The sequence below is a fragment of the Polyodon spathula genome, chromosome 9 (genome assembly GCF_017654505.1).
Source record: "Polyodon spathula isolate WHYD16114869_AA chromosome 9, ASM1765450v1, whole genome shotgun sequence".
NCBI lineage: Eukaryota > Metazoa > Chordata > Actinopteri > Acipenseriformes > Polyodontidae > Polyodon > Polyodon spathula.
This window is the reverse complement of record NC_054542.1, coordinates 48,753,678-48,774,541: the sequence shown is the minus strand read 5'-3', so window position 1 is coordinate 48,774,541 and position 20,864 is coordinate 48,753,678. Positions and strand designations below refer to the sequence as shown.

General features: G+C 36.8%; 1 protein-coding gene across 1 annotated transcript in view; it reads right to left on the bottom strand.

Moving 5' to 3' along the window:
* The window catches only part of LOC121321110 (ephrin type-A receptor 6-like), a 115,977-nt gene that overhangs the window by 75,632 nt on the left and 19,481 nt on the right, over positions 1-20,864 (bottom strand). The window contains exon 2 of the mRNA XM_041260013.1: positions 18,042-18,106. Coding sequence (XP_041115947.1) covers positions 18,042-18,106 — 65 coding nt within the window. The remainder of the gene's footprint in view (positions 1-18,041; positions 18,107-20,864) is intronic.

The following is a 20,864-nucleotide window of genomic DNA, read 5'->3' as shown; positions in this document are numbered from 1 at the left end:
GGATTCTCTACTGTTTGATTTTCAGGATTCTTTGTAGGTTATGTTCACTTGATCATCAGTTTACAGAATGTGTATGGAGTTTTAAAATATAATTACCTAATCAAACCTTAATGCTACTTTACTTCCAATTTACAGGAGACACTATATAATCAGCATAATACTACTTATTTAAATTCCCTCTTACATGTCTGTTAATGTGTGTCCTGCATGACTCTCTATTGTTTCCGCTTAGATCATCATGCACACTAAAGGCAATAGTTAGTGCCACCCATCAGACAGGATAGACATGAACAATCAGGTTTGTTGAGCCATTCCCCCTTCCTTTACTGGAACACAATCCTCTTGTTCAGCTGTAAAGCCTGGTCTGGTCTATATGATATTCCAAACACCTGCTTACGTCAAACAACTGGAGCATGCCCGGGTCTGTGCATCTTATGGAATGACATCTTAACTATTCCAGAAAAAAAAAAAAAAAAAAAAAAGCTTCTGAAAAGAATTTGATTTCGCTACTTGCCAGCTAGTGCTTTTCGATGTCAGTAGTTGCATGGTATGTGCACTTGCATCCACGAAGCTGCTATAAACACAATGTCAAAACGCAAAGACTGACCTGGGTGGAGAGATTTCAAATGGAAATGTAGAATACACAGTGGCACAGTACATCCAGCACTCAGACAATGAAGAATATAGTATAACTGCTTCACTGTGATGAATCTCTCCCAGGAAAGGACTGATAAGATAAAGTGGTGAGCAAAGCAGAGCTGTGCTGGAGAAAGCACAGGCACCTCAGGATGTAGATCTGATCAATACTGGGGCGTTATTGTAAAGCTATACAAAACGAAAATATGCTTTTCTTTGTGTTTTGTTTCCTTTCAAACTGAGATGTCTGGGCATGCCATGAAACAGGCTAATATTTATTTTTACACAGCAACTCTCCCCAGCTAATGCACACAGAAGCAGTTTTTGTGATGACTTTTGTTTCTGCTATCGACTAATTTCAAGTTACTGATGATAACCACAATAGTGCAAATCAAGAGCTCACTTTTATTATAAAACAGAAAATAGCACATGTATAGTCAATAACTATAGCAGATACACACATTATTGATGTAATCAAATTTATGAATTAAGGTTCGGAAGGAAGGACAGTCCCCTACATACATTACGTCATCCAATTCTGGCCAATCAGAGCTCTATAAATAGACTAGGCACTTACCCTTCTATTGTGTTTGCTTCATTCACATCCCTCTGCTTCCCCCAGCTCCACCCTTGCAGCTCCACCCCCCTGGTACTCTCAGTTATGGGAGGTCTACTGCCTCGTCCAGCAGGCCAGGTGATGGACCCTCAAACCAGGCGATTATTCATTTTGTACATCACATACTCATTAATAAAATATGAATGATTCAAATTTCTGTGTGGTGGGGGTTGTTCCTGATCTACTGAATTCAGCATTGTTTTATAGTTATACAGCTCGTCATGTCCAATAAGGTCAAATCTTTTCAAGGTCCTATTGTTGGCCGGTAGCAACAATATAACAGGAAATAATGACACAAATTAAAGAATATATATATATATATATATATATATATATATATATATATATATATATATATATATATATATATATATATACACGACATGGATTTCAAAGTAGATTAAACAAATTGTTGTTATTAATGTGGTAGTGAACCATAAACTGAAACGAGTGGTTTAATCAGCATTTACAAGCAGAAGGAAAGAACACTCTGTATTCTATCATCTAAAAAACAAAAGGTGCTTGAGCTATATTGAGTGTGGCCTGGACATTTGCCTGCATTTTGTAAGATGAGAGGGATAGTGTAATTAGTCTGGGAGACTAGAAGCTCCTGTATTGTGTATGGCTTCCTGAATTTACTCAACCAGAGAACTTTCATCAGCCAATCAGGATTTTCCATTAGCAGGCACGAATCCAAAGCAGATTACCACAGATCGCTTACATAGAAGGTCTAGCTTTAAAGGATACAGTACACATAATATGTTGTAATTCATATTATTGGATTTCAAGAAAAAAGATATGATGAGACAGAACCACTCAAGGAGCCTCGCTAATACCTTGAGTAAATGAGTAACGCTATTCACCATGCTACACTACACTTAACACTAATAATGTGTTCAGTCAGGATTGTCTTGTGTTAAATATCCACCATTATTATAATACAAAATCTTACAGCTTTCCAAAAGCATTGAACCCAAACAATGGGTGAAAAGAAACAAGTAGAGCAAAAATAATTGGAGCACAGCCTCATCCTTCGGAGCATCCCGCTGGTGCCTGCTAAAAACAAACACTCAAATAATAAATCCCGGTGAACAAAACATATCAGGCAGCGGTGTGGAGCTGGTGGTGGTTGGGGAAGAGGCGGTAATTCGAAAGCACGGCAAGACTGAGTTTGTGAAGTAGGGTTATATACCGTATGGGTTGATGGGAACTTAATTGGCTTGTAGCTTGACCAATGTATGTACTAGGCACTTGTATTAATGGTACTATAGATTTCCTGCCTGAAAACCCTGCAAGCTATGACAGTTAAAATTAACAAAGTTTACAATAGAACAATACAGTAGAAAATCACAAGGAAAAGGCTATTTTATCAAAATATCTGTAGTTTCTTCACCACCCAAATGTTTCGTTTTTTTTTTAATTCTAGGGTTTACAGCCAGAATACAGCATATTTTCTAGTCTTAAACAGGTAGTAAAAGGCACTGGACCACTGCATTTTTCTCAGTATATTCTGTTGTCTGTGCATGGTTTTTTTAAACTCCATGCCAACTGAATTTTGCTTCAACATAATAACCAACATCCTGCATGCAGTTTAAAACATTAAGTTAAAAACAAGTTAATTATACTGTTAAAAAAAAAAAAAAAATGACGGGTACCATAAAACATTGGTTAGTTGCAGATATATGAAACTTAAAAGGGAAACTCAACAAAAGTTGTACGTCAACTTAATCATGCACCAGGCACCAAATAAATATATGCTGTGCAGTACTTAACTCAACACTACTGGGGCAACTTATGTGTTTTCAGTTTTTTTTCTTTAGTACAGAAAAGAAAAATCATTGGTAGTAGAAACGAACCCTGGGTGTTGAATGCAAGGATGGTCTGTTTACATGCAATCCAGTAATTAGACGGTATGTAGAAAATTCTGAGAGAGTAAAACACTACAAGTAGTAATGTGGTCACCGAGGCTAGAGGGAGCATTCTCTGCACTGAACCCCTCACAAAACTTAAATGAAGTATGGAATGCATTTTAAGCAGGTGAACGGTGTAAGTTTTTGGTAGATCCAGTACAGAGGGTGAGAGTAGCAATCCTTTGGCTTGCCATCACCTCTCCTTGTGGAGTGTCTCTGTTTAATGAAGCAGCAATATGTTGTTTTACAATCCAACATGGGAAAACAGACGATGTTGATGATGAAAAAATAGTTTCAATTAGGTTCACTTCTCATGTGCAAGTATATGTTCTTCTAAGATATGAATCATGCAGTTATTACCTGCCAACAGAAAAGCAGATCGAATGATGCCAAAACTAGACCTACAGAATTGCTCACAATGCAATAACAATCTGTTTGTGAAAGGAACATTGTGTGTAACAGCAGACAAACACCCCCCCACCCCATGGGGAAATGTCCTGTAACAGTGATTTGTGGGTGCTAATGCTCCATTGAAATAGTCATGCAGTTGTCATTGTGTCAGAACGCAACTAAGGCTAAATCCTTCTGTATCGATCCTCTCGTTTATTTTTGTTGGGGTCATAATACGGAATGTTTGCATTTTTCATTTTGTAGTTGGACAGGCAGGTAAAATGTGAGTTGAAACCCATAGCTATGGTATGTTTGTGGTATACAGATTGATGGATTACCAGCCCGACAGTCTGAAGGGCTTTTACTTTTCTCTTACCCAGTAGGTATTGATCTGGTAGTGATTAACTGGTTCCCCACTGCTACACTCACTTGGTAAAAACATTGCTAATTTCATAGCATTCCCCATCAGTGAATTACCAAACAAAATAACAAAAAATACAAATAAAAATAACAGAAACATGAAATGTCCCCTTCTTGTCATGGACAGAGCTATCCTTAGCCGAAATATTTCTCATCTTTGATGCAGCTGGTGTCTTTTTCATTGAAGACATTTTAAAGACACTGTGCTGCTCAATGTGTTCAATCATTTAACGGAAACAAACTAAGCCGACTGCCAGTTTCCTAAACGCAGTGGAACAGGTAGCGTGTCAATAAGGCAAACTTTTGATTTGTTCATTTCTAGGTAATAAAAAACATATACATATATATTTACAATATTGTTTCAGAAATATGAATTTTCATAGGGAACTACATTTTACACAAAAATTGTGAAATCCGTGATAACCGTGAAAAACAGCCTTAACTATATACATTCACAAAGCATAGCAGCATGCTAAAACAGCCAGTGTAACACTGAAACTTCTCGTTAATACAACAAGGCTAATCAATGTTCAAGGATGACCAATTTAACAAGCAGTTATGGGTTTTGTGATCTCTGTTTTCTCAGTATACAATCTTGCATCCATTTCTCTGAAAACCGGTTGGGACATGGTAGAGTACACAATGTTAGCATAGTCAATAAACTGCAAAAAAAAATAAAAAAATAAAAAAACAGAGCAGCAATCCCTTTGCCTGTTCTTTGTCATAAATTACTAAACAGATCAATTCCCTGGATGGATCATACAAGAACATTGAAATAAACACACTTCATCATTGTGAGAAATAAGCATTAAACATAAATCAGCCAGCTCTTCAATTTTGGGAAATGTTGTGGCTACAATATTCTTGCTCTCAGCCAATGATTTACGAGCAAGAGCTGGAATAAACGTATTCTGAAAAGGGCATGCTGATTCATTTGAAGCCATTAGCTCAGCAAACACATAATTGCACCCCAGTGTTAAACTTTCCAGATTAGCTCAGCCAATCTAATAGGAGCAGTTATTACACTACAGTAACACTTTATAATCTATAAAACCTCTCCCTGACAAGCAAACACAATCCAGTAAAAAACTAAAACTATTTTAAAATGGATTCATGCACAAAACATAAAATGGTCATTTGTTGGATGCCTCGCTAAATTCTAGTCACCCACAGCTGTTTTTACTTGACCAATGGCTTCAGAAACAATCGTACAAGAAAATGAAACTTGTGTAAATACACTTTACATCCTTTTCAAAGGCACTTTACGTTCTGTTCAGCAGCCGTGTACTGTACAAGCACTACAAAACAGTGTGGCTAAAAGGTGCAGAATCAACACATATGCTATTGATTAATTCCTAACATGTACCTCTTACTGAAGGCCAATGGTGTTTAAGAACTCTGGTGAGCCTTTGTAGATGTAATAGGACAGCTTAGTTATGATCTTCAATGTCAAGCTGTGTTTAATGGTTTGTTTATTCCCTGTCGCTACTGTTAGTTGTAAAGTCCCATGGACCTACAGTTTTTAGAGGCTATGCTTATATTGACTTAAGTGATATGACTGATGTTAACAACAGGATTCCAAAACAGGCTCTGGTTGTGTTGGATAAGCAGTCTTCATCCGTTTAAGATGTTTGTATTACATAGGGTGTCAGTGGGTTGCATTGATTTGCATTGGTGTTTCCTACTAAAACAATTTGTCTAGGCTTCATAAAAAGAGCTCCACTGATGTTGTTTTCTGCCATTCCATTGTGACCTACAGCCAGACTTCCTGCAGATTTCGCAGATTTCAGGAGGGATATCAGTTCAATCTTGACCTATCATGGATTTCAAAATGTATGACTGATTTATGACTCAGTTGCAGATGCATTAAATATAAATATAACTTGAGCCACATTTTTGTGTTTCACGGAGCTATTCAACCTAATGTTAATATCTAAGAGGACAGCCCCAGAATACACCGCTGTTCATATTTTACATTTTAACACATACAGTATATTACAGACCTCTGGGAAGTTTGCCTGATTTGTGTCAACACAGAACAGATAAAACTAATGTTTTCTAGAGTCATCCATTTACAACTTGCACTGTTTTGCACAACGTAATGTATTTCAGCACAGGCTTCCAATAAATACAATGCATAACCATCCTACACCAGTGTCAATGAAAGCTGCATCGCATACACCACTGAATAGTACTCATATTAGAAACTGATGAAGCTCATAGCACACAACCTGCTAATCAATTGCTGATGAAACACAGTCTTTCTTGTTAGCTATATACCTTTTTTCTTGTTAGCTACATACCTTGTTTCTTGTTAGCTAAATACCTTGTTTTTTGTTAGCCATATACCTTGAAAGATGTGTTTGCCCTTTGCACTGGAATCAGATGTTTAACAAAGAACAGGCACAAAGACAATATTGTGAATAATGTCCCAGTAATGTTTCAGCATCACTTGATGACCTTCATCAATATGTAACACGTTTCATTAATACCAGCTGGAGAGCCAGTCCAGCTTATAAAATATACAATACATACCTGCAGCATGTACAGTACAAATGTGTCCTATTGTGTTAGTGAAATCAACATCAACTACTGTCTACAGGCAATATCTTGTTGAAAACAGAGTGGGGTTGCAATAAGTGACAATGTAGGCTTTGAGGCCCCTGTGAGACATTATATTTAATTATCTGAAAAAAGAGACTGAAAACACACAGCCTTCAACAAACTGCAAGGACAAATCCCTGTGTGTGCTACACACTACATTATTTCTGGCCAAGAAACATAATTTAGAATAAAAGATGCCTTAACATACTGTGGCTGGCTCCTGTGTAAAAAATAAATAAATAAATAAGTCCAGAAATGTGGGATACAAAATTATTGAAACATTCAAAGCACTCCCTGAAGAGTGGTATATTTGATTAACAATATTAGGGGATCCTTAATGATCTAAAAGAGGAGATTCCTGAAGGTATCCTACTTGGATCCCTTCATGGGTGAAGTGGTTAATATATAACTGTTGATGTACAGTACAGTTCCATTAATCACTATATTGAGGCCAAAAGGGTATGTCCAGCATCAATGACTAATAATAGCAATTGAAACAATATAGATCAAAGCTCTCCGACCTCCGTGGCTAAAAGAGCCATTAGGATTACAAGGAAGTCCTTACAGAGCCATAAGAGAAACAATATATCTATGTTTACTTTACTTAAAACCTGACTGCAGAAGCATCTGCACAGACGATTTGACTGAAAGTGCTTCAGCCTTCAAACACAGGCTGTCCTTGTTGTCTTTTCAAACCAGTTAAAACCCTTCAATGAGACACGTCAAGAAAGCTGTGTTGTGGAGCTCAATGAGTCTATGCTCAAGAGTCATGTATTGGACAGCTCTGATGTAGCCCAGCAAACGCCCCTGTACCACATGATGTCTTCTAAAATGCAATGATAGAATGGCACACTCGTAGCCATGGAAACATTCTCCAATAACATTTAGAAAAAAAAAACGTAGAACGCATAATGTTTTCCACAGCAGCGTGGCTGCCACTCAGCTGTCCTCTTAACATTGCATTTCAATGTTCTTTTCATTTCCACTATTGTGGTCAGTTTCTGCTTACAGAATTGAAATGTTTTGGAGCAATGTAATTAAGCAATTAATAGGTGGTTGGTCTAATAGCTGGGGTCTCTGAAACAAATCAGTCTATGGCATTAAAAGAATGCCTTTGAATTGAGAGGCTAGTGGGGAAAGCCAGCGTTTCAATATCAGTCTCACTTTAAAAGCACTCATTCCCACACATCTATGGTAAGTCTGTTGAAAGTTATCTTTTTGAGAGCCTGGCTTGAGAGTCCATGTCAAGTGTTTCATCAGTAAGCAGTGGTTTTAAGACAGGTGTAGTTCATTTGCCATCTTTTCTGTTACTGTCTAATAACAGAACAGCTGACCTCCATAGAAAACAATGAGGGAGCATTGTGCACTTGTTGTACAATCCTTAATAGATTATGAATGGCAGCTTGAGAAACCAGGATGTATATATTATTAAAAGACATGTGAGTAGAGGAGTCTGTGAGTTAGTAGCTGTGACAGAATGTTTCTGAATGGAATAAAGTAGAATTATACACATGTTGTTATTTTTTCCTAATTTCTCACATTGAGCTCATGTAATGTTCAGTACATCTTCAGCCCTTTTGCCATTACTCTCTCATCCTGTCCCTCGAGACCAGCTTTACCTGATCACCTGCATTTGAAATAAAAAATGAAATCCATTTACCTCAAGCCTGTATTGGTTAATATGTGATTGCTGAAAATGAATTGCACAGTAATAGAATGACCTGCCCCAAGACAGGAGCAGGAATCAATTGATCCGATGTCACAGGCGACTAGAGAAGATAGGAGAAGAAGTGCCCAGAATAATGTCACCTTGTAGTGAGAATACAAAGTCTCTCCTCTATAGCTCCAAGATGGCAGTATAATCTAGTACTGTCCATTTAAACCATAAAAGTCACTTGTGTACTAGCATGTGCATCCATATATCTCGACTGTAAAAGAAAATCTATACTGTTATCACACACAAAATGAGCACGTTGAAAGATACCGCTGTTATTAAAACAAAACAAAAAAAAAAAAAACATTTGTATGGGAAATGGGTCACAGGAAAGCATGTGTACCTTTGGTAGCATTTGGCTATTAAATGTGTGTGGGAGTCAACAGAACATCTCATTTTAGACATTAAAAGGGCCAATCTTCATCTAAATGAATTAAAATCTAATGCAGTGCCTTTCAGTGGTATTAACTGTATCTGTGTCAGTGCCTGTATGGTTGTCACTTGGCACATTACACCAGAAGGAATCACTGGCAGCTGATATCATTTAAAGCTCTGCTGGTTTGACTTTCTCACTTGAGATACCCATCACCTCTCTTCAAAGTGTTCATCAAAAATGCCATGTGTCTCTGAGATGCTTGGCTTGTTCTTAGTAACAAAAGCACTGTCACCCCCCTGCTATGGTCAGTCTGGGTACCCAGATTTAGGTCTTCATCAGGTCAGTTTTCAAAGCTCACAGATCAAACTAAATGCTTGCTTGCTGAGAGCTGTCTCTTAAAGTGAGTCGCACTTTCTACTTGTTCATGCATCTCAATTGTGAGGCTCTGTCTGCTCAAGTGACTGAGCTCGCTGGGGGATTTCTCTCAGAGAGTGAGAGAGAACAAAATAAGGAATCTCATTGGAAATTCTACAGAGGAACATATTCATCATTCACATTCCGCTGATCAACTTCTTTTGAAGCTGAAACAGCACAGACAGGGTAATAGCCTGAGTTTGAAACATGAAACCTGTAACCTCAATTGAAGTCCAAATCTTCTGGTTTAAAGAATATAGTCAAAAACAGTTAAGATTCACTACTCATTAGGGGTATGCAATGGATCTCTGTATTATGGCTCAAATCACTTCATCTTAAACATTGTTATTTCATTGCTGCAGCTTATTTTAAAGGGATTGTATATAATGACATAATGAATACATAATGACATAACAAATAACCATTTAAAAGTCTGAAATACCCAAATCAACCTGATATGAACTAAACAAAAACATCTCATCTCTAGCCCATACATATTCTAGAGCAATCTGTTATTCACCTATAAGTAAGACAACTACAATAACAAAGGTTGGCATGAAAAAATGACTTGAGATTGTGAGCAAAAGGATAGAAAATGTGACATTTGATCATTGAAGCTGCCAAGGCCACCATGCTTGCTCAGCAGTAAAGTTTAAATAAACCAAAGTATCATTTTTCAAAACTTTTTACCCACTAATATATAGTCATTTTCACTCAAGTTGTTCTTCAATCAACACGTGTGCTCTCAGCAGAAGCTATAAATGTGATATATTCAGCTGTCAGATTTGAGAATGTTTTGTGGGTTTTATTTATTATTTGAAGTGTGTTTCTTATTGCCAAGAAACAAACTTCAATATTTTATTTTTACCTCCAAACCAAGTGTTATTTTTGTAATGCACCTTGTTAATAAGCTATCAATGTCACTCAAAATCAATGTGACAGCTTTGATTATTATAAAAAAAAAATGCCTTTCATGTTTTAGATTAAGATAAAACGCTGACAGCAGGCTCTTTTTCATCCAATGCCTCTTCAAAAGCACACATCCTTTCTGTTGCTTCAGAGCAGAGTCAAATTGAATCACAACCCGTTAGGTTATATTTAATCTCTTCAATCTGACATTCAGCTGAGACAGTCTTATTTCAACAGAAAAAAAGAATGTGTCACATGGCTCATAATACAACAATTATAATACAAATGTTTTTAGCTTTACCTTCAGGAGGGCCAACTATTGTAACTAGAAACTGGAAAACAGAGTGCATTGTTATTTGAAATCTTTACATTTCTGTTTTTCTTATTACCTTTTCAAAGCGTGGAACTGTGTGGCAGTGCCCTCAGATTAGCCTTCTGATTTTGCAATAGAGGAATCAAATAGCAAGAAGAAAAAATGACAAGGCGATCCAGAACAGCAGGAGAAAAAAGGAGCTCCCTGAAGCCAAACAGTATCTCTATGTTACAATAGCCACATGTTTTAGTTAGTTGAATCAAAAGGAAAGGGAAGCAAGCTGAAGTTATCATTCTGCAAGATTCCACTGGTAACACATCTCATGTGAGATATTAATCTCCATTAGACCTGTCCCGGTGATTCACAGTGTGCATTTCAAATCAAATAGAAAACACATACAGCATGATTACTGGGTCGCAAAGTGATTTCTAAAAGCTGATTTGGGTGACTAAGTGTATGGCTTTCAAAGGGTTTAGATTAAATGAGTTGTGTATTCACCTGCTGATGCTTTAACAATATAAATCAAGTGATGTGGTTACATTCACCAGGCTTTAAACATCATGTTGCGACCTCGTTCTTATTTTACTCCTTTTGAAAATCTTTCATCCCACACACACACACAAACTTCATTTAAAATGACAAGGACATGTCTTTGATGCAAAATACGCCAGTTGGTTTTGTGAATTTTTGTTTATCTTTTTTTACTACCCTAGTATTATTTGGAAATAACAATTCATTCATTACACTTAGTAAATATTGCAATGAATCATTAGTGGCTGTCAATATATACCTGAACCCTGAGATGCCCAATTAATTTGCTTAGCAGCCCATATGTTATGTATTACTTTACATGGTGTTTGTTTAAGTACGGTGAATGAAAGCTTCAAGGTCATCATGGTGAGCCGGGCGTTGAAATTGTGACAGTAATGTTTTTCGCTGGCTCAAAAGTATTACAAGTACCGTGGGCTGTGTTTAAGAAAGATTCACAGTTTGGAATAGATATGTTGCACATTTCTATCATTTAAAGCTACAGGCAGTTCTAGGAATTTTTATTGGGGGACTAAGAATTATTAGCCAACTAGATTGCTTTGCATCAGCAAAACTGTTATATCTCAGAATTATAATAAGCATTTCTGTTAGTGTGATGGAAGGACTACACAAACAACAGTATCAAATATATTGCCTTGCACTTCAAAACTAGCTTTTCTAGATGGCAACCTAAGATTTTACACAAAATACGGAAACAAATGTAAATGAGGGTACAGCGAATCCATGTACCGATATGTAACTTGTATTCAAGCAAAAAAAATACTATATATGAGAAATACTTAAAAAAAAAAACCTGAAATATTTAAGAATGGCAACAACAAATAATCATACATAACACACATAAAGGGATAGTAAAGAGGTAAGAAATTAAATGATACGAAATGTAGACAATGCTGTCCCCGAGTGGCACACCTGGTAAAAACACGTCCGTGTGGTGCACAGTCAGGGAAGCACAGGTTTGTATCCTGGCTGTGCAAAGTCATCGGTCTTCGCTGGAGATTCCGGCAGGAGCGGTACATTGGCCTTGGTGATCCTGTCGGTTTGTACTGTTTCTCCTCATCATGCTACAGCTGACCCTACTGGCCAGGCGCCTAGTGCGCTCACACGGACACCTGCAGGGCTGGGCTTTGTCCTCCAGCGGCCGGATTTGTACAAGCTGAACAAATGTAGCCATTCATTGGAAAACAGATGAAATCAAAGTGAAGGAATTAGCAAATACTCATAAAGAACGCATATTCCTTTTTGTCACACTATGGGCGAGAGACCAATACGCCATACAAACTTGATATGGTGAGTGTTTATAATATCTTCAGTTATGCTGTGCCCACTCCTACTTGCGCTGCTCATTCAGGTTAATGTAATATAATATACTTTTTGATTGTTTGCTTTGTTTGTTACAGGATACAATAAATGCTAAAAATGATTTATCATATACAGCTATTGCCAAAAGTTTACCATCACCTTATAGAATGAACTAATCTTGTTTCAAAATGTCAGATGAAGCCTGCTGAATAGGGTTATGTAAACATATTGAATTACACACTGCTTTGTAGGTTTCCATATATGTAACGAAAAACTGAAAATTGAAAAAATTTTCAACAATTGAAAAATGTGGCATTTCGAAATCTAACATGAAATACTGTGCTACTGTTATGGCTTCCGGTAGATATCATTTTGTAGTTTCTTTTATTACATGATGCTAAATAAAACATAACAAATATGTTCATATAGTTTTCTTTTTGAATGGTGTCTCAGTCCTAAAATTCTAAGTGATGCAAAACTTTTGGCAACAGCTGTAGCTTAAAATAAGCATTTCACATCAAAGAAATGCATGCATGTTGTTTTCTTTTTTAAACTACTAAATAATTCAATAAAAGCAGGTGCCTGTACCTTAACCCAGGTGCTTCTTATTCTAAATCTGTTTGTAAAAGTACTTGTGCTTATTCAGAGCTTTACAATACATGTCAAACACTCTTAACCATTTCAAAAGCATATCATCAATCGTTACTGATACTGCACAAGACGTTATTACATCACACGCAAAAATCTGTGACACACTTGAAACTTGTTTTATAACATCTAGAGGCACTGCCAACTGCTGTTTGATGTTGTGTTTTCTTTAGTGATATAAATGTAAATAATTTAGGAATCAAATCTTTGCAAAGTATAATTATACCTACCCATTCTTGCACCAATCTACCTATTTATGCAAAAGTACAAAATTCACAATACCAACCCCTTGTACTAGGCAGCCATACTCTTATCTTACCCGCTATACTTTTATTTTTAATGTTCTTTTAAAAAGAGCTACCAAGTCTTTGTTTTACCTACCTATTGTACCTTGTACAGTAAGGAGGCCTGTGTTCATATCCAGAGTGTAAAACTGGCACACTCTTCTAAACTCTCAATTACAATATGATGTGAAAGCAGCAAACCGATCGATCACATATCCGTGGGCCCACCTTAAGAGCTACTGTTGTACGTGCTGGGATATGTATTTCTTTGTTGAATTTAATCAGAGGTTACATTTTATATTTTACATTGATGTTATATAATATGATAAAAGAAAGGTAAGGTACATGAATTTGTTTTTTGTAAACACTGCCTGGTGTTCTGTTATACTTAAAGTGCTGTTGAATCAGACGTACCAGAGATATATTTTATATTGCATTTCCCCTGGTTATGTAGTGGTGATTTTTGTTCATTGGCATTCTGTGAGAGAAATTCTGTTGAGAATTCGTATTATGCTGAAATCCTAATCAATTTGTTCACCTTAAACCCCCCCCACACACACACACCATGAATAGAAATGTTTGCCTGGAGAAGTTTTGAACTGTCTCCTACATGTTTCTTAATTGTTTGATTTTATCCAACATCTCCTTCTAAAATAGAAACCTGCAACACAGCTTGCCTGGTCTGGAAAGAGCAGCCTGGTTCGACAGTTTAATCAGTCAGACACCCTGCCAGCTCTTCTGCTAGGCACGTCTCTGAAGCTGTTGAATGACCTACACGACACAATCATGTTCTCTGGGTTTTCATGGTGTAAAGACACATGAAGACATAGTTCAACCACATCACCACTGGGTCTCTCAGCTGCTTAACTCATCCCCTGTGTAAAGGGCTAGGCTTTGTCTTACAAAAAGTACTGCTGTTTCCAGTTTCATATCAGCATTCCCCATGCTCTATATGTGGGGCAGCCTATAATTCATAGCTGATTCCAAGGGACACTTTTTTGGCCTTGTAATGCAGGGAAAAGGTTAATGATGATGTGTGGCGCTATACCCTCCACAAATATGGGATCACGTAATGAGCGCTGTTATCAAGTGTGCCAGAAAAGTGCCGAGTGTCCGAACATAAGTCATAAAAAGGTATTTCATACTGCTGCTGTTTACTACTTCACATTTTCACAGCTTGCCGGTGTTTTTTTCAGTGCTGTTAAAAATGTTATATGCGGCACATACAGTAAGTTAGATATTGAGACTTATATACTCTGACATCTTTTTTTATTTTTATTTTTACTGTTTGAGATTTCCATTGAAAGGAAAATATAATACTCTTTTATTTCCTCCATTATATTTAGGTCTTCTGTTTTTCAGGTTTTATTAATTGTATTTTTTGGTGCTTATTTTTAGCTGTTTTCGAGTTTTATGTAAATCTTTCTTTTTTGGGGGGGGGGGGGGGGGGGGCTTTCGTTTTTTATAAACTGAATAAACTGAATGAATCAAACAAATCAAGTCAGTAAAAAGAGGTTTAAACAACATGTTTATCAGTGGTTAAAGCCTAGTTTCCATACGCACTAAGAAATGATCACTTTAATGCAACCATTGAAATTAACGTCCTTTAGTAAATACCATATGAATACAGCTCATCTCATTATTCTGAAAGAAGACATCCACTTAGTAGTAAAAATAACAGTTTATTGGTTGCAAATGGCACATGAACAATTGGCAAACACTTATGCCTGACATGATCATGATAACCAAAAGATACATGATACATTCACATTACAATCTGGTCCATGGCCTTATCCATTGGAGCTCGATAGCCGCCCCTATGTTGGCCAAGCTGAGATGAATGCAATACAGTGATTAAGAATGGCTCGGCCAGCGGGCAGCACAAGTGGCACTTGGGGCCACCTTCCCCCTAGAGAAGGCACGCTGCAGGGTGGAGGCAGGGAGGAGGAGGACCAAACAAAGAAATGACTGGGGTTTGTGGGCAGAGGGACCTATTTAACTGGTCAAACTGGTAACATATGAGATTGATGGGTGGAGCCTCCTTTCGGAAAGACAACAAGTTTCCATTACCATTGTGTGAAGCACTAAATTTAGTGCACGCCACAATATGCCAAGTATCACATGCTATAATAAATACAGAATCATTAACGTGCACATTAATTGCAATTATCACGCAACATAACATTTAGCGCCCCTTCGTAAATGAGGCCCATAGTCCCTTTTTGAAGCAGCTATTGGTATCTTTAGTATCATTTATATGTAATTATGTTAGAACTTGATATTAACACATACCCATTATTTTATTGCCATAAAAGTTTTACTGTATTTTTTAGATTTTACTTGGTTTGGATGTGTCATAATATTATAGGGTACAATGCTTGCGTATTATGGTTACAAAGTTACCCTGCGAGAAGCGCACTCTGATACAGAATAAAAAATAAAAATAATAAAAACCTCCGCACAATACTGTTTTCACTCCAGGGTTTACAGAAGCCTGAAGCCATCTAGGCGGGACTGAAAAACAATCTGCCAGCATTTGTGAGCGGTGTGCATTCCATCTGTTAATGCCTGCAGTGATATTTACTGAGATGTCCTTGGAGACCCTATAAAGACCTCAAAGTGGTTCTTTTGGAATTTTAGACATGACAAATGGATAAAACGAGGCCAATGGGCTCCGTTAGCAATGGCTGCCCTTGTATAGCTTTGAGTGAAAAGACACTCACACATCCCCACCTTCATATTTTATATTGGTAAGAAGACAATACAGTGGTGCCTAAAGGTATGTTTTAATCCACCTTGATATTATTACAACTGTGGAAATGTATGTACAGTATTGTATAGGAAAATTACTTCTGACACTTGTAGTTTGTATTATGCTAATAACTACTGTGCTAAACATCTGCCTTTAAATTATAAATAAATATGTCAAATGTCAAAAAATAATGAAAAGCTAATTATGTTGTTTAATTTTCACTGTAAAAGGCTGCAAACTAAAAATGTATATAATTTCAAATTCAGAAGCTTTAAACAATACTTCTTAGCTTAATTGTTGAGAAGAATATTCATATATAAGTGGTTATGTAAACTCAAATTGGAGCTTTTTGCATTAAAAAGATAAAGGCGTCTATACTTTTTGGCACTACCGCTTATCAAAGTCTGTTACACTGTTTACTCATAGTAAAGCTTAGCACATCTCTTTTAAAGTGTGTGGTTGAAATGGGCTCTGCTTGCACTTCAAAGTGTTATTTACAGGATTATTTATTAAATGTGTAAAGGAAAAGGTTACAAGTTTTATAACCTTATATTGCTGTAGTCTTGTTAATACAGTACAGGGAGCTAAAGATAGTCCTACAGAAATGGTAATTGGAGCTGACAGTTTTCTGCAATCAGAGTGCAATTTGAGTGCTTCTAGTTATAGAATTAATCCTGCTTTTTAAAATGGCTTAGCAGGCCTTTTTTCAAAAGCTTGAAATAATACCGAAAACACTGATTAAGCCTATATGCTAGACACCATAATGATGATTGATTTTTCTGAATTACAGGCCTGACAGGGTTAACGTGCTGCACTCTGATCTCTAACGAGTCATGAACTTCTGATGAGGCTCATCTAGATTAAAATCCAACATCAATTGCAAGTCATTTTGGTACTGTATTATTAAAGCAAATGTGAAACAAAGTGAAGGGTGGTTTACCTTGGGGCATTGCAATATTAGTCATCTATCCTAATGCATTCTGCATACCTCAGGGACACAATTAATAAAATATTTGTCTTTAAGTCTTTAAAATGGCTGCACAGTTGCAATTGAACAGATGAAATCACAGGTTTAATTGAATGCATTGAGTCCAGTGATAGATCTAAAGTTATGCTTTTTATTTGATGATTAAACGGTAGCCATATTAGTCCATTGATGACAAACAGAGAGATGTGGTATCATTTATTGGAGTAGTTAAACAAAACATGAATCAACAGGGACCTTGTAGGGCTAGGGCATTGCTTTGAACTGCTGGCAGAATTCTGTTTATATTAAGAAAGACGAGTTAACTAATTGCAATAAAGCAGTAGTAATTAATTTGCATTTCTTTATAGTTACAAAGAAAGCTTTGATCTCGTTATTGTGTGTTATTCATACGTAAAGATCTAAAGGGTTCAGCTTTTCTTCCAATAACGCTGGCCCAAGTCCGCAATCCTTAAGGGAACTGTCCTGGTAAACACACACAAACATGAGTCAAGTCATTAGGTCCAGCATCTTCTACAGTGATAGAATGAGACAGATTCTCCATAGTGATAAAATAAGATACATTAAACACACCTGCACAACCTTAATATTTCTTAAAGATCACTCAAACATTTGAAGATACATGGTTAGAAGAATCATAATGTTTGCTGACAAAACGTCTCTTTTTAAAGCTGAACTTAGTAAATGACTACTTGGGATGTGCAGCTTTGCTTTCTGTCTCCACTGAAGATGAGTTTTTGAGATTTTCAAATGCACTAACTCACAGTTGGTACAGGTGTACAGAGCGTGTACAAACCAGTTTTTTTGTTTTTTATTGGCATAGTTAATAAGAAAAGCAAATGATTCTGCTAAATAAAGAGTTGTCTTTCTGTGAGAAGAGCGTGTATGGTATTCTTCACAGAACGAATGAGAATGTAGAACAGCTTGGGTCTTTAACAATGTTTAATTAGGAGGGGAATGCACCTTTCCAATGATTTCCCTCTACTATATTTGATAAATTACTTTTCACTAACTAAATATGCAAATCACATGCACCCATAGCTCTAAAGTCTGATCACCTTTGCTCAATAGTTTTCCCCACCTTGCAAAATGCAAATCCTTACATTCACATAGCAATGGCACTGCTTAATTTATATTAATATAGTTCTGCCCATCTGTGATTTTTGACAGGTTGCTAGGTGTAGACGCAAAGAAAATGACAGGTATCTTTGTATCTTACCCCATTTAATGGGTATGTTTTCCATCCAAGCTCTCCCAGCACAGACGTGGTATCAAGCAGCACAACTGGAAGCAAAAGAAATAGCATTAATATGTTATAAAACCAGAGTAAAAAGCCATTTAAAGATCTACCCTGGGCTCAATTTGGTTTCTCAGATTACATTTTAAAGAAGGCATTTTTAGCAGCACCCGCAAGGTGTCCTTGGTGTTTGAGTTATGTGTCCTTGCAAATAATCATGATACCAAAGAAGGCTTGGGTCTTAAGAAACATTTTATTCCAGAATAATTGTGTTACCCAAAATTGTCTTTTTAAATCTGCACTGGGAGAATGATATCCTTTTTTATTTTATATTTATTGTCATGAAAATATTTTAAGAATGCTTAATGTACATGGTCATTTACTGAAGTAAAAAGTATAATATTACTATGTGTTAAATATTCTTAAAGTGACACTATCCCAGGACAAACAAAAGTATGGCATGATTTCACATTGAAGGAGTTAAGCACATGGGCTTTTGTATGGGGGATCTTTCTAGAAAATATGTGAAGAGTATGTTCAAATCTATTAGAAATATGGGGCAAAACTCTGCCAAAAGCATTTGTAATATTTTGATTGATTAATTTACCCCTGATTTGGTATTCGCAGTAGATTGTTATAGGCATTAGTAAAACACCATATGAGTAGACCCTCTAAAATGCATCTAATGAATGGTTTATTAGCATAATTTTGAGGCCCATGCAGAGCAACAACTACAAACGAGTATTCTTAACGAATATGACAATATCACAAGTCAATTTGCTATTAATTGTTATTTGGGATTTTTTTGGGAAGTATATAAAAAATATGCATTATATCAGCTCCTGGCTCCAGTACAGCAGTGACAACTGCCAATTTCAAGTCCAGAGATCAAAAACTCATAATTTCATAATAAGCAGAGGAAATTTTGCAAATAAAATGGAACAGGCCTCTTCAAGATGTGTAAATGAGCAGACATTAGGTAATAAAAAATGCAAGCTAAATGATTAGAAAGTATTAATATGGTCTGCAAAATCTGTGTTGCAATCCATGGAACCAACTGGCAGCATAGGGTACTAATGCTTACGTATAGTGCTTATCCATATTCTGTGTGGCATCCTAGCGAACCCGCTGGGAGAATAGGGTACTAATGCTCACGTATCAGGCTGTGATGGGGTACACCCGGCCCCTGTGTTTATTTTGGATTATTGTTATTGAAATGTACTGTGTTGTGTTTGTTGTAAAACAATGTTTTGTTGTTGTTGTTTTACAGCATGGATGGAGTTTCAATTCCCAATACAGATAAACTTGTGAGAATGCATGATCAGCAGCCAATGGTGTATTGACTGTCTATTGGCCATGAATATGAGAAACCCTGTGCAGAATGTGTCGAGGGTTAAACTAAGTATCAGATAGCCTGTTAATCCCTCGACCACAATATAAAAAACAGCAGCTTTTGCTGACCGGGCTTGGGTTGTTCTTTCTTCTCCTTCCTATATCCAGACCATCATTTCTCCCTACACCCCCTCTTGCCCCCTCTGCTCCTCCACCACCAGCAGATTAGCTGTCCCCCCCCCCTCTGCTCCCCTGCTTCCAGAGCCCACTCCTTCTCCACCCCCCACCCCCCACTTACTCTTACCTCTATATCTAACCCATGATGAAAATAAACTGTGCATTGATATTTTGTTTAGTTCTGTTGCTATAGCGTTGTCAGAAAGTATTTAAGTAATTTAAATATACATTACAATGGGTGGCTTGGTGGTGCTTAAAGGCAACAAAGGTAATTCACTCTGTATTTGTATTATACTGTATCTGTTAAAAATCTTTCCTTGCCCGGGTGGCTGTCAGCTGACCAGCCAGGGTAGATGTCGAAATGACATACAATTCAAAGCTAATTTGGCATCTGCCTCCCGCAGCTGGGCACTTCGCCAACTGCCTGGGCATTACAGCAAATAAACATATGTTTATTATAAGTTAAACAGTCCAAATAGTTGAACCAATAGGTGAAGTGGGTTTTGAACAGTTTATGTAATTACAGAACTATGGAACTCTGTGCCTTGTTCGGATTCGCTGTGACTGTTATGAGTTCTACATACCGTTCCTCAAGGCATATTGACAGTAAGTGTGGTCAGCATTTCTTTAATTTTTGCTGACTATAAATAAGTCATATCTGGTCCACCTGGGCTGATTTATATAAATAAATAAAAAAACTGCCCATCAGCACTTGAAGGCTGACCACAAAATCAATGCTCATTGGACGTGATAATGCTTGAAATATGTCTGGGGAATTTGGGAATGGAACATATGCAGGGTCTGAATAATTGAAGAATCGAAGAGAACTCCTTGGGGTATCAATTATATTTTACAGGTGTTATATAAATCATTTAAATAAAAAGTTTGGGAGAGCGTCCAGGACCTTTTGCTGAACTTAATAAGATCGTTAATACACATGCCTTACGGGATCTAAAAATGTTTTGACATTCTGGAAAGCAAAAAATCTTTACAAATTGTTAACATCTTTGAACTAGAAAGCTTAGTTCAGTGCACACATCTCAACATATTATTGATGATCTACTAGAGTTCAACAAAAATGGTCTTCTTAGTGCATTTTGATGATTTAAGTGATAATGATAGGGCACATTGGGTGTAAAAGGAGATCATATCAGAGACAGAATCAAGATTTCTATTACAGGAAGGAGACAGTTGTCTGTTAGTACACTACAAGTACCAGTTAGTTATGGCTGTTATATGACAAGTGTCTCGGTCTTTCCTTGTTTAATGGTCCAAGATTTTAATTTTTTTTTTAAA